This window comes from Bos mutus, chromosome 8 (genome assembly GCF_027580195.1).
Source record: "Bos mutus isolate GX-2022 chromosome 8, NWIPB_WYAK_1.1, whole genome shotgun sequence".
Taxonomy (NCBI): domain Eukaryota; kingdom Metazoa; phylum Chordata; class Mammalia; order Artiodactyla; family Bovidae; genus Bos; species Bos mutus.
In genome coordinates this window covers 109,800,385-109,814,654 of record NC_091624.1, presented here as the reverse complement: position 1 = coordinate 109,814,654, position 14,270 = coordinate 109,800,385, and the positions used below count along the sequence as shown (strand labels likewise).

Genomic DNA, 14,270 nt, shown 5'->3' with positions numbered 1-14,270 from the left:
TTGGCTTCTGAAAATACCTAACCTTCTGAAGACCTGTCCTGCCAGTTTTCCCAGAGCACAGAGTGCTCCGTTCCTGCTCTCCACCCTGAACTCTTTTCAGGGGGTATTGAAGGTCAGCAGCTGCAGCGGCTCAGAATTTGATCTCACGTAGAGGCAGATGGCAAGTGGCAGTTTGTAGCTGATCTAGGCATCCCCCCACCCCACCCCAGTGCCTTGGAATTCTTGAATGTGTCTTCTCTCTTTAACTGTAATTCAGGTTCTTAGTCTGATAATACCTAATCTGTGCCAAAGTCCTCTTTGGCCACACCTTCCAGTTTACCTTGTCCTTTTTTCTAAAGTATAATTAGAAAGCACCTGAGCCTAAATAATGCTTTTACTGGAAGAAAATGTGGCAGCCATGGACCCCATAAGCATAACAAATTTGTTTACTTCTGAAATTCTTTAAATTTTCAGATTATTTTAAAAGATTTATTTCAAAATTAATGAGTAATGTATTTGTTTTTAAAATTTTCCACAATGTAGAGCTATATACAGTAAAAACTGAATGTACCATCATTTAAAAATATTCATTTTACTCAGGCTACAAAAATGTTTACCTATGCAACGCCATCAGTGTATTTTATAGGGAAAGTATTCTCCCCCCTTTAGTTACTGCTGGCTAGCTGTCATTTTTAGTTCTCCTGTGTGACTAAGTTGTAAATCAGAAGAAACAGATTAAGAGAGTGCCTCCAAATACCAGGAAAACTTGTAGATAGCTTTTCATCTTATAACAAGTCAGGGAAGAATATAAGTAGTATAAAACAAAATTATTTCTAAATGCCATATAGAATGCATTTTTAAAAGTCTTGTAATAGTAGAACTTGACATACCAAAGTACCAAAAAGGACCAAATTTACTCTTGGTTAATTTAGCAAAGTTGGCTCTTTGTTTAAAAGTTAGATTTCCTTGTTTAAAAAAATCATTTCAGAGGTTGTGGGCTGGGACAGGACAGGATCGTGGAGGGGGAGTAGGGTGGTGGGTGGGCTAGGCTCTCATGCCTTTCTCCATGAGGAAAAAAGGGGAAAAAAAATCATTTCCAAGAAAACAGAAAGAAAAAGCCACCCATAGTCATATCATCAATGCTAATACCAGAACCAGAGAATATTAGATAGAACTTTCCTGTGGCAGTAACTTGTCTATATTCCTTTCCCAGAACGCTTTTACTCACAAATCCCAGGTGGGGTTTTATAAGAAGGTATGTCTTTCTGAGGTTCAAACTTTTTGAAATAAAAAAACTGATTTAATCTAACTTTTAAAAAGTTCCCAAATTACTAATAATAACTAAGATGTACTAGACAAATGGTTTTTCTAGTAGTCATGTACAGATGTGAGAGCTGGACAGTAAAAAAGGCTGAGCACCAAAGAATTGATGCTTTTGAACTCTGGTCCTGGAGAAGACTCTTGAGAGTCCCCTGGACAGAAAGGAGATCAAACCAGTCAATTCTAAAGGAAATCAACCCTGAATATTCACTGGAAGGACGGATGCTGAAGCTGAAGCTCCAATACTTCGGCCATCTAATGTGAAGAGCCAACTAATTGGAAGAGACCCTGATGCTGGGAAAGATGGAAGGCAGGAGGAGAAGGGGACAACAGAGGATGAGATGGTTGGTTGGAATCACCAATTCAATGGACACGAGTTTGAGCAAGCTCTGGGAGGTAGTGAAGGACAGGGAGGCCTGGCATGCTGCAGTCCACGGGGTTGCAAAGAGTCAGAAGCGAATGAGCAACAACTAGACAAGCTGAATATCTCTTTTCTATCTTTACTGCCTTCTGAGTCCTTTCTTTCTTTTCGTGCCTGCAATTCTCATATGAAATCATTGAATTGGAGTAGACCTTAGGGTTGGCACATTCAGTGCTTACAAAAATACATTTTACAAAACCCCCGAGCCCTGTGGAACAGCTTCTAATGAATTTTTGTTTAGTGGCATTGCCCTATCATAGCTATTTCATAAAAAGAATCTTGTAGTCTGGGGAGGAATCACCTGAGAGGCAGCTGTAAAAATTTGAACTCGGCTTAAATGAGTGTGAGCTTTTTTTTCTTTTGGAATGACAGTTTGAAATGAAACATACTTTGGTATGTTAAGTTCTACTCTTAAAAGACTTTTAAAAAATGCATTCTATATGGCATTTATAAATAATTTAGTTTTATACTACTTACATTCCTCCCTGCCTTTTTATAAGATGAAAAGCTTTCTGCAAGTTTTCCTGGTATTTGGGGGCACTCTCTTAACTTGTTTGTCCTGATTTACAACTTGGTCATACAATGAAAAATAAAAACGATACACTTTGAAAATAAAAATGATACATTTTGAAATGTTCTGTAGCCTGAGTTCTCTTATTTCTAAATTTCATAAAATGTCTAGTAAAGAGACCATTAGAGAACACGTTGAGACATATTTCACTAAAGCCCCATCCCCCCACTTTTACAAAGCACAACGAAAATCTTTGTGAGATAGGAAAAGTAGAAGTCAGGAGAGAGGAAAATCTCCCAGCTAGTAAGTCTCTTTTTGAATAGTTTGACAACTAGCAAAGTTACCTAGGATGTTAAGTTTCTTTCTTAAACCTCGATGTCTTTCTTAACTAGCTGGTTCCTGAAGAAAGGAGGCTGCTGAAGGGGATTAGTAATGGTCCAGTTACTGAAGTGTTGAAGCCACAGTAGAAGTATGCATTAGTACGTTTTAGATACTTAAGCATAGACTTTAAAGCCAAGTGTCTTAAAGACTTTGGTATCTTCTGTTTCTTTATCTTTATGATTCACGTGACGTGGTTACATATAAATTTGTGTATTTATACGGTAAAATCACGTGGCCTTTTTAGCATGTCATTCCCACTTACCTACATTGGGAATGAAAAGGTTCATTCCTTGTGTACACGTATAATTTCTTTGCACAGCTCTGTATTCAGAAATCGAGAAGTAGGTTTCTGTCGCCTTGCTGTAGTTGCCCCCTTGCTGTGGAGGCTGTTTGGTCTGTCACCCCTGGGCTTAGTCACCATCATACGTAGCGGGGCCTGATTGATGGGGAGGCGAGCCCGTCGCCCTGGCAACCGTGGCGCCTGGGTGACGTCAGCCCGCGAGGCTGCGCGCGCCGACAGGTCGGGCATGGCGACTACCCAACCTGCTGCGGCGGGGTTCCGGGGCGCGCGCGGGCGGTGAGCTCGCGAGCTTTCCCTCGGCTTCTGCGGACCTCGGCCATGGACGCTCCCTCCGACCCCTACCTGCCCTACGACGGGGGCGGAGACTGCATCCCCCTGCGGGAGCTGCACAAGCGAGGTAACGCGGGCTGTGGGGCTGGTCCCGGCCGCGGTGAGGCCGATGGAGATCCTGGTCGGCGGTTCCCTCCGTGCGCAGCGCGGCCGCCGTCACTGCGCGCACAGGTCCTGTCGGGGGGCGCGGGCGGCGGTGCTTCTCCTTAATTCAGGTGCCACTGGGTTTCAGCTGCTGTCGCTTACCGTGGAGCTCTGCACCCCGAAGTCAGTTCCTAGGAGAAGCTCTACCTGCTTAAAGAGAAACACATTTTCATGTCAATATTTTTTATTTAGTGTGCTTTCAGCTGAGTGACTACATTGTCTTCCATAGGTATCTGGTAAAAATTAATGGAATGATACCAACATATGGAATCATTGTCACACATCAGAAAAAATAATAGTAGTTTGTAAAAACCAGAAAAGCGCCCAGCATTCACGTAAATCTTTCGGCAGGCACTGCCAGAACAGATTACATGTTAATTAAACTGCCCTTTTTTCATTTTCCTTAAACTGATTGTTCTATTTAGAAAAAAAATTGAACCTCAAAAAAAATCTCTGAGCTAGATGACCTGAGCCGTATTAGTTTGAATTTATAAACTTCATATTATAAACTCACTTTTTAAAGTAAGGAAGTCATGATTTTCCTGAGCGTATAAAATATAGTTTTTATTCTGATAACGCCTTCTTTTGGTATTAAGTTCCATTAGGATTAAAAAAAGGTAATATATTTAACAAATTTATTGAATTGTGTCTTCTAGACAATATTTTAGGCTCTGAACAGTTGTAACATCCTGTGGTATTCTGTTGTTAATAAAAGCATGCTTGAGAACATGAAGATCATGTTACATATATTGTGCTTTTCTCTCAGTTACCTTTTTAGTAAAGTATGTATATGTTTATGTGTGTATATACATATTTATATATATATATATATATAATATATTATTTTAGAACATTTGGGGAAATACCTAAAAGCATAAAGAAGAAAATTAAATTTTCTCATGGTCTTTGCACCCGGAATTGTTGGGATTGTTTTTCCAGTTCTAACATGTTCCTTCTGCTCTCCTTTTTCCTATGCTCTCATCATCCCTTTTCTGGTAGGAATTTCTTTAAACAGGAAAGGATGTGAATGAATGTGACTGCTCAACTGTCACAGTATTTGCTAATCAGCAATTAAACTGTGTTTTCTTTGAGCTGTTTCAACATCCATTTGTTGATTTATAATTTATAATAAACCAGGAGACATGCGGTTTTGGGAAATTTAAATTCCCCATGATAGGCTTGACAGTCTTTACCGTGGCTTAGGTATGGACCTCACCTCTGTATAAGATATGCAAGTAATAATAAGTCAGCCAAAGCTTATGTGCAAGTAGGCGTGGTTACTAAAAGAGAAGCTTTTTGTTTCTATTATGTTTTCACAAATAGTCCTTTAGAAATCTTGCCTAAAGTCTAAGTCTCTTCCACTGTTTGCATCACAGATGGGTTCCTAGTCCCTTAAGGAGACCTTTCCCAGCTAACCTAAGCCAATGTTTTCGAAGTAACATCGTGTCATTGTAGTACAAATCAGTTGGTTATTAGGCTTGCTTGACTGTTCTGCAGTATCCTAGTATCTATGGATACGAGGTTTTCCTTAATTTATGATCTTTTCTAACCCTGGGTCAAACAAAGGAACTGGAAGTGGAGAAATATAAATCAAGAAAAGAGTCAGCTACTCTAGGAGGACAAAATGGCAATGACCGGAAAGATCTCTTGGGGCTGGGAAAGAGTGAAGAGGCAGATAACCAAAGTATAAAATTGTGAAGGATATCAATAAAGCAAATGTGACTGTTTACTGAATTACTGAGTGCTGGAATTAGGAATTACCTGTGTGGAGTAAATTAAATTTAATGTTCCTTGTCAAGGTGAGATGGTAAATGATGAAGGTTCCAACTTAAATGAATAATATAGAGGCTAGAAATGTATGAAGATATAAAAATACAATTAATGTATTTTTGATGGATTAGAAATTAAGATGACATTTTAGAAATAGTTATCTTTTGGGGTATATTGCCTTCCTATACAGACACTATTAAGTTCTTTCATAAAATGTCTCTTCCATCTTTGAAAGTGAAAGTGAAGTTGCTTAGTCGTGTTGGACTCTTTGCAACCCCGTGGACTATAGCCTACCAGGTTCCTCCCTCCATGGGATTCCCCAGGCAAGAATACTGGAGTGGGTTGCCATTTCCTTCAGGGGATCTTCCCAACCCAGAGATTGAACCTGGGTCTCCCGCATTGCAGGCAGACGCTGTAACCTCTGAGCCACCAGGGAAGCCCTCTTCCGTCTTTTATCAGGGGGAAAAAAAAATCTTTAGTTTTTTTGATTTTTTGATTTGGATTTGGACTGCTAGTTTTATACTCTTGACTTCTTGAAGTTTTGGTAATTTGGAGGTAGAATTCTTGTTTATTCTAACAGGCCCTTATAGTGGATTTGATCTTTGGGATTTTTAGCATTATTTGAATACTGTTTCATTCAGAGTTTTTGTTGAGCTCGTGTGTGTGTGTGTGTGTGTGTGTGTGTGTGTGTGTGTGTGTGTAAAGCACTCCTGGGTGCTGGAGAACTGGAGGTGGTCGGCTTAGTGATACACCTAATAACTGAGAGGTGTACTGTTGGCGTGCTGGTGGTGAAGAACCCGCCTGCGATGCAGGAGACACAAGAGATGCAGGTTCAGTCCCTGCATCCGAAAGATGCCCTGGAGGAGGAAATGGCAGCCCACTGCAGTCATTCTTGCCTGGAGAATCCCATGGACAGAGGAGCCTGGCGGGCTACAGTCCATGGGGTCGCAGAGAGTCGGACACGACTGAAGCGACTTAAGTGCTTTATCTTTACCAGTTCCTTAATGTGTAACAAGCCATTTTAATCTTCACAGACTGTGGAGTAGGAACTGTTATAATCCTCATTTTCCTGTTGATGAGACTGAGGTACAGAAATGTGCAAGAAGAGTCAGGGTTCGAAGCAGATGATGGGATTCATACTCTGGTCATAGAAACACTGCTTTGCGTTGTGTACGTCCCTGCAGTAGCTTAGCATGTGCAGCCTGGTAGGGACATAGGAAGGCTTCCCAGTTTTTAAAAACACAAAACCCAAGGGAGTTAACACACTTCTCATGAATGATACAGACTGCATGTTCTGTGAATCTGTTCACACGTGGCAGTGAGGGAAGAGATGAGTCTCCTTTTGACGAGTGTTGTCAAAGTTGGCACGTCCACAGGGGATTTGATGTAGGAGGATAGGCTAGTAAGTGGTAGGTAGGCTAGTAAGTGACCCAGTGGGACTGAGTGCTGGTTAGTGCTGTGGTGTCATGGGGTCAGTCATAGGGTCCTATAGGAAGGTGGTGGGATGCTGGGTCCCAGTGGACCTTGAATGCCAGACGAACCAGTTTTAAACAGTAAGAGGTATACCTTTCCTTTATAAGTTTGAGTGTTTTTTTTTTAGGCGGGGGTGGGGTGCATCTTGTGGCATGTAGGATCTTAGTTTCCTGACCGAGGATTGAAGACCGGGCCCACAGTAGTGAAAGTGCTGAGTCCTTATCACTGGAGCAGGGGGATTCCCAAGTTAGTTTTTTTAGTTTGTAACTGAAGTTGTTTCTTGACATCTATTAGCTCAGAGACAAATTTAAGTAAAGCTTTTTCCTTCCTTTTGTAACAGATGAATTTGTCCATTTTTATTCCCTCCTGAAAGTATCAGTAGTTACATTCTTTGCTCATTATTTGAATATTCATGTTCTGGATGATGCTCTTATTGCCACAGGGGTGTTCTGTAGGTTCTTTTGTAAAAATGATTTTAGAATTCAAATCCTTATTATATGTCTATTGCCTTTAATCTTCTAGCCAACTGGAAAATTAAATCTCTTCTTACAGATTGGTTCATTGGAGTGTAAATTACAGAAACAAATAGAGATTGTTTGTGTGTGTTTGTGCTCACTCACTCAATTGCTGACTTTTTGTGACCCCATGAACTCTAGCCCACCAGGCTCCTCTGTCCATGGGATTCTCCAGGCAAAAATACTGGAGTGGGTTGCCATTTCCTACTCCATTTCCTACTGACTCCTACTGCCATTTCCTACTTCGGGAATCTTCCTGACCCAGGGATTGGCCCTGCATCTTTTCGTCCCCTGCACTGAAAGGCATATTCTCTACCACTGCGCCACCTGGGAAAGCCCAGAGATTCTTTTCCTGATGTCAAAAAGTGTTTCTGTTATAAAATAATAGTATGAAACAAAGCCTGCCTTTAAGTTTATTTTGCACACAGTATATGAATTTAAAATCATCAGTAAATGTATTTCATATTACTGTGTCTGGCTCTGTTCTCTAAAACTGACACTTGGTATGATTAATTTTATTCCATCTCATGACTTGTAAATTAAAAATGCTTTGTATTTCTAGATATTAAAATGTGAGCAAGTTTCTGGCCCCATACTTTAGGTTTATGGTTTTGGCTGGTTTACCAGCATTGAGATTACTGTTTTGTGCTGACATGAAGCCACAGGAGACTGGTGGCTTAAATTGTATTTTAAAGTTTTGTGTCTGTTTTTTAATAAACATGTTTAATTTATAGTTTTTTGGTAGTCCTTTAAAACCTTAATAGATCAAGAATGGAGATTCACTTTAGTTTGTCAGTTTATTCTTTGCCATTGGAGAGAGCAGATTTCGTGGATTTTATTATTCACATGATATGCACATATCTTACACACAGAGAATAAATGAACACAGAACTTTTCCAGTCATACAGATGTCTTAATCCCCACTTCATCATCCCTACCTTCAAGAACTTGGCTTTTTATTTTGAGGTGTCAGTAGAACTGAGAAGGAAACAGTGAACTGAGTAATGTAGCATCTCTACTGACTGGTTGTATCTTCTGTCAGTTTCTTTGGGATTTGGTTTTAATTTCCAGGTTTTTGCAGTTCAAACAGATGGCAGCTAAATATGACTGGATGGCAGAACAAATGTAAAGAGCAAATACTTGATCATATTTATCCAGCGGATGTTTAATTGACCACCTATTAAGTACTAGCGTTGTGCTTACCATTACGTCTTTAATCTTTCGTTTGGAAGTCTGTTAAGATTCTGGAACTTCCACTATCAACTTAGAGCATTCACTTTCCCTTCCCTCACCAAAGTGACCGTTTTTTATCAGTAATGTCACAGAGGGAAGAAAAAAAATGTATTGGGACTAGACTTCCTGCTCTTATTTAAGGGACACATGATACTGGGTTGTAGGAAACGTGCAGAATTTTAGATTTCTGTCTGCCTTCTTTCATAATTTACAATAACAATGCATATGTTTTATGTGTGTGTGTGATGGATAGTAATCTGCCTCTGAGGTTAAATGGCAAGGGTCACTGCTCTCCCATTTTGAGATTGACTCCAGAGATAATAAGTACTAGTCTTAGTAAGCAAGCATATACCTGCTTCAGCATGCAGGGCTATTATTTGGATGGGCTTCCTTGGTGGCTCAGACAGTAAAGAATCTGCCTGCAATGCAGGACACCCAGGTTTGATCTCTGGGTCAGGAAGATCCCCTGGAGAAGTGAATGGCTACCCGCTCCAGTATTCTTGCCTGGAGAATCCCCAAGGGACAGAGGAGCCTGGCGGTACAGTCCCCGGGGTCACTAAAGAGTTAGACACGACTGAGCGATGATGCATGGTATTTGGATGTTCCTTTTAGACTGCTAAAGGTGTATGACGGTGAAATTTACTGGTTAATTAGTTCAGTTTAAGATGTAACAATTACATACCATTTTTAGCTCAGTTCAGCAAATACATATTGAGGACTAGTGGGTGGGAATATAAACGTTTCTATTGGTGGGAAACCAGATAATAATAAATGTCTGTATTTCTATTGTTTATTTTTTGTCAAATTACAAGTTTCAACATGTTGGGTTGTGACCAGTATTTAAAAAAAAAAAAAAAAGAAGGAAGCAAATAGTAAAAGTATCAGAGTATATGCCAACTAGTAAATATGCTAAACTTTGTTTTTACTTAGGGTACATATCTGTACACTATGTCAGAAATGTTTGTAGCTGTGACCAAGAAAAATAGTGTGGTAACCGGGTTATGAGTAAGTCCCTGTGGAGGGTCAGTTGGCTTGGCTTCCTGTGCCTCAGATGAGTCTGGAGCAATCTGAGGATGAGAATGGGATGTGTTATTGTCGTTGATCTCTGCTTAAGCATGGGGATTTGAGTGGCAGGACCAAAGCAGGGCCTGTGACAACTGTTGCAGCCACCTTGGTCTGGAGCCAGAGGCAAAGAGGGCTGGTGACGTGAAGTCCTGTTAATTGTCTGAGCTCAGTGCACATGCATGTTTTGGGAGAAGGCACCATCAACAGTCTTAATGGCCTCTAGGTGGGAAAGACTATTTTATTTCTGTTGTAGTCTCATTTATGTTTTTTTCTTTTCCACCTGTGCGTTGGAATTTTATCTGCAAAGCTATTACCACATCCAAGGTCACAAGGACTTACTCTTCTCCCTTTTTTAAAAGAGTTTAATAATTGTAGCCCTTACATTTGGGCCTGTGATCCTTTTTGAGTTAAGTTTCATTTATGGTGTGAGGTAGGTAGGGTCCAACTTCATTCTTTTACATGTAGGTAGCCTGTTGTTGCAGCATCATTTGTTGAAGACTGTTCTTTTCCCATTGGTGAAAATATTTATTTAAATAATAATATAACCAGAAAACTACTAGAGCTCATTAATGAACTTGGTAAAGTTGCAGGATGCGAAATTAACATGCAGAAATCTGTTGCATTTCTCTACACTAACAATGAAAGATCAGGAAGAGAAATTAAGAAAACAGTCCCATTTACTATTACATTAAAAATAATAAACCTACATGAGGACACACAAAAAACTGTATTCCAAAAACTATAAGACTCTGATGAAGGAAATTGAAGATGACACAAAGAAATAGAAAGGTATACTGTGTTCTTGGATTGGAAGAATCAGTACTGTCAGAATGACATAGATTTTGATGATGGCCATCCTGACCAGTGTAAAGTGATCCTCACTGAAGTTTCAATTTGCATTCCTCTAATAATTAGTGACTTTTGTTGTTCATTGGCTAAGTCATGTCCTTCTCTTGGCAACCCCGTGGCCTGCAGCACACCACACTCCTCTGTCCTTCACTTTCTCCCAGAGTTTGCTCAGATTCATGTCCATTGAATCGGTGATGCTATCTAACCATCTGCCACCACCTTGTCCTTGTGCCTTCGGTCTTTTCCAGTTTGTGAGCATCTTTTCATTTGCTTTTCCATGCGCATATTACCCAAGGCAATGTACAGATTCAGTGCAATTCCTATCAAATTACCAGTGGCATTTTTCTCCGACCTAGAACAAAATATTTTACAATTTGTATGGAAAGACTCCCAGCCCCCACCCCCACGCCAAATAGCTGAAGCAGTCTTGAGAAAGAAAAATGGAACTGGTGGAAGGAGGCTCCCTGACTTCAGAGCATATTACACAGCTACAGTAATCATGACACAAGAACAGAAATACAGATCAGAAGTAAGGAAAGAAAGCCCGGAGATAAACCCACTCACATAAGGGCATTTATCTTTGACAGAGGAGGCAAGAATAACCAAAAGAGAAAAGACAGTCTCTTCAATAAGTGGTGCTGGGTACACTGGACAGCCAGCCACATGTGAAGTAATGATATTAGAACATTCTCTAACACCTAACACAAAAGTAAACTCACAGTGCCTAGGAGCTTCTAGAGGAAAATGTAGACAGACACTCTGACAACTGTCACAGCACTGTCTTTTTGAATCCACCTCCTAGAGTGATGGAAATGAAAATAAATGGAGGCTATTTAAACTTAGAAGCTTTTTGCAGAATAAAGGAGACTGTAAACAAAACGTAAAGACAGCTTATGAAATGGGAGAAAACATTTACAATTGACACGACTGACAAGGGATTAATCTCAAATACACAGCTTATGTAGCTCAATATCAAAAGAAACAACTTAATAAAAAATTTGACATTTCTCCAAAGAAGACATACAAATAGCCAAAAAGCACATGAAAATGTGCTCAACATCACTAATTAATAAAGAAATGTAAATCAAAACTACATTGAGCTATCACCTCAGACCAGTCAGAATGGTCATCATCAAAAAATCTACAAACAATAAATGCTGGAGAGGCTATAGAGAAAAGGGAACCCTACACTGCTGATGGGAATGTAAATTGGCACAGCCACTCTGGAGTATGGAAGTTCCTTAGAAAACTGAAGGTAGAGCTACCAAATGATGTTACAGTCCCATTCTTGGGCATATTTCTGGAAAAAACCATTATTCGAAAAGATCCATGTACCTCCAGGTTCATAACAGCACTATTTACAATAGACGAGATATGGAAGTAACCTCAGTGTCTATAAACAGATGAATGGAGAAAGACAATGTACATACATACAGTGGAATTTTACTTAGCCATAAAAATGAAATAGTATCATTTTCAGCAACATGGATGGACATAGAGATCATCATAGTGAAGCATTATGGACAGAGAAAGACAAATATATGGTATCACTTATATGTAGACTATAAAAAAATAAAATGGGGCTTCCCTGGTGACTCTGGTAAAGAATCTGCCTGCCAAAGCAGGAGACACGTGTTCAGTCCCTGGGTCTTGAAGATCCCCTGGAGAAAGAAATAGCAACCCACTCCAGTATTGTTGCCTGGAGAATCCCTTAGACAGAGCAGTTTGGTGGGCTACAGACCCTGGGATCACAAAGAGTCAGCCATAACTGAGCACACACACACACACACAAGTAAAATCATACAAATGAACTTACATACTAAGCAGAAATAGACCCACAGACATAGAAAACAAAAGTTATGATTACCAAAGGGGAAAGGGGTGGAGAACGATAAATTAAGAATTTGAGATTAATATATACACACTACTATATATATATATATATGTATGTATGTATAAATATATAAAATAGATAACCAACAAGGACCTACTGTATAGCACAGGAAACTATACTCAATGTTTTGTAATAACCTGTAAGAGAAGAGACTCTGAAAAAGAACAGATACACACGTATAACTGTACCACTTTGCCGTGCACCTGAAACTGACACAGCATTGTAAATCAACAACGTTTCAGCACAAAAAACAAAACAACATAAATAACATAAATTGAAAGTGGAATTTTCCTGCAGATAATTTTAAAACTCTTTGTTTAGGTTACAGGTATTAATAAAACGTGTTTACATTGGAATGCATGAATATTATAAACTATTGTGTCTGGGGAAAAAAGACAAAAGTCCTCTTATAAATAAAGTTATTTTTGCAAGAAAGCTCACTCATTATGCAAGAAAGCTCACTCACTAATTAGAATCAGTAACACTAAAACACATCGTACTTGCTGATACTTGAACTATGAAATATTGCTGGTGATATTTAAATTATAAGATGTCTGTTTTATGGAAAGGTTGGTCATTTACTGTGCATTTTAGAGATTTGTTTTTTTGGCCATACCAGGTATAATGAATTAAGTTATGTTAAAAATCTATAGGATTTTGCTCAGTATATAGTTCTAAGAAGAAGTCATTGCTCGTATTTGTAATACAATTTTTTTCTTCTGTTCGTCATATTGTCAGTCTTTTGGTTAATATTAATACCATGTGAGTAATATAATAAGCCCATTTTAAGTTCCAAAATATTTGAGCAGAAACAGTAACTTGTGTTTATTGATTTCCTACTGTTTGTCAGATATAGTATATAATAGTAGGTATCTTACACGGCTTATCTGCAGTTCACATACCACAGCCTACAGGTAGGTGACATTGCCTAGGTACCTGAGAGATTAGTAGGTAGTTCCTGCTGGCTTATGTGGCAGCCCTGGGATTTGAATCTAGGTCTTTCTGACCTCAGAGTGCATTAGGTCCTGGGATTTCTCTAATGGGCCATGCTGCAGAGAAAGTGATCTTTTCTCTAGTTTCATTGTTTTCCAGCCATGGGCAGTAGAAGGATGGTCACGGCATCTGACATCAGACCCCCAGGAAGGTTTTTGTGTTAAATCTGGGAGCTCCTGCTTTCAGATCATGCTTTCTTATACACTCTAAGATCTGGGACTGTCCTGTGTCCTGTTATCCTTTTGAAGTTCAGGTGTCAAAAAAAAAAAATAGACTCTTCTGTCTGTATATCACTGTCAGTCAGTCAACAGTCAGTTCAGCTGCTCAGTCGTGTCTGACTCTTTGCGACCCCATGGACCACAACACGCTGGGCCTCCCTGTTCAACACCAACTCCCGAAGTTTACTCAGACTCATTTGCATTGAGTCGGTAATGTCACAGAACCATCTCATCCTCTGTTATCCCCTTCTCCTGCCTTCAATCTTTCCCAGCATCAGGGTCTTTTCAAATGAGTCAGTTCTTTGCATCAGGTGGCCAAAGTATTAGAGTTTCAGCTTCAACATCAGTCCTTCCAATGAATATTCGGGACTGATTTCCTTTAGGATGGACTAGTTGGATCTCCTTGCAGTCCAAGGACTCTCAACAGTCTTCTCCAACACCATAGTTCAAAAGCATCAATTCTTTGGCACTCAGCTTTCTTTGTAGTCCAACTCTCACATGCATACATGACCACTGGAGAAACCACAGCCTTGACTAGATGGACCTCTGTTGGCAAAGTAATGTCTCTGCTTTTTAATATGCTGTCTAGCTTGGTCATAACTTTTCTTCCAAGGAGCAAGGGTCTTTTAATTTGATGGCTGCAGTCACCATCTGCAGTGATTTTGGAGCTGCAAAAAATAAAATCTGTCACTATTTCCACTGTTTCCACTGTTTCCCCATCTATTTGTCATAAAATGATGGGACTGGATGCCATGATCTTAGTTTTCTGAATATTACATTTTAAGCCAATGTTTTCATTCTCCTCTTTAACTTTAATCAAGAGGCTCTAGTTCTTCTTCACTTTGTGCCATATGGGTGGTGTCATCTGCATAT

The 14,270-nt window shown here is 39.6% G+C and overlaps 1 protein-coding gene across 5 annotated transcripts in view; it reads left to right on the top strand.

Moving 5' to 3' along the window:
- The window catches only part of CLCN3 (chloride voltage-gated channel 3), an 89,004-nt gene that overhangs the window by 35,643 nt on the left and 39,091 nt on the right, over positions 1–14,270 (top strand). For 2 of the 5 annotated variants that reach the window (XM_005892561.3, XM_070376045.1), the window contains exon 1: positions 3,126–3,310. The exons of the other annotated variants lie outside the window; for them this stretch is intronic. In XM_005892561.3, the coding sequence (XP_005892623.1) occupies positions 3,232–3,310 (79 nt within the window). In that variant the 5' untranslated portion in view covers positions 3,126–3,231. Of the gene's footprint in view, positions 1–3,125; positions 3,311–14,270 lie in introns of those variants that run through there. 5 annotated transcript variants of the gene reach the window in all.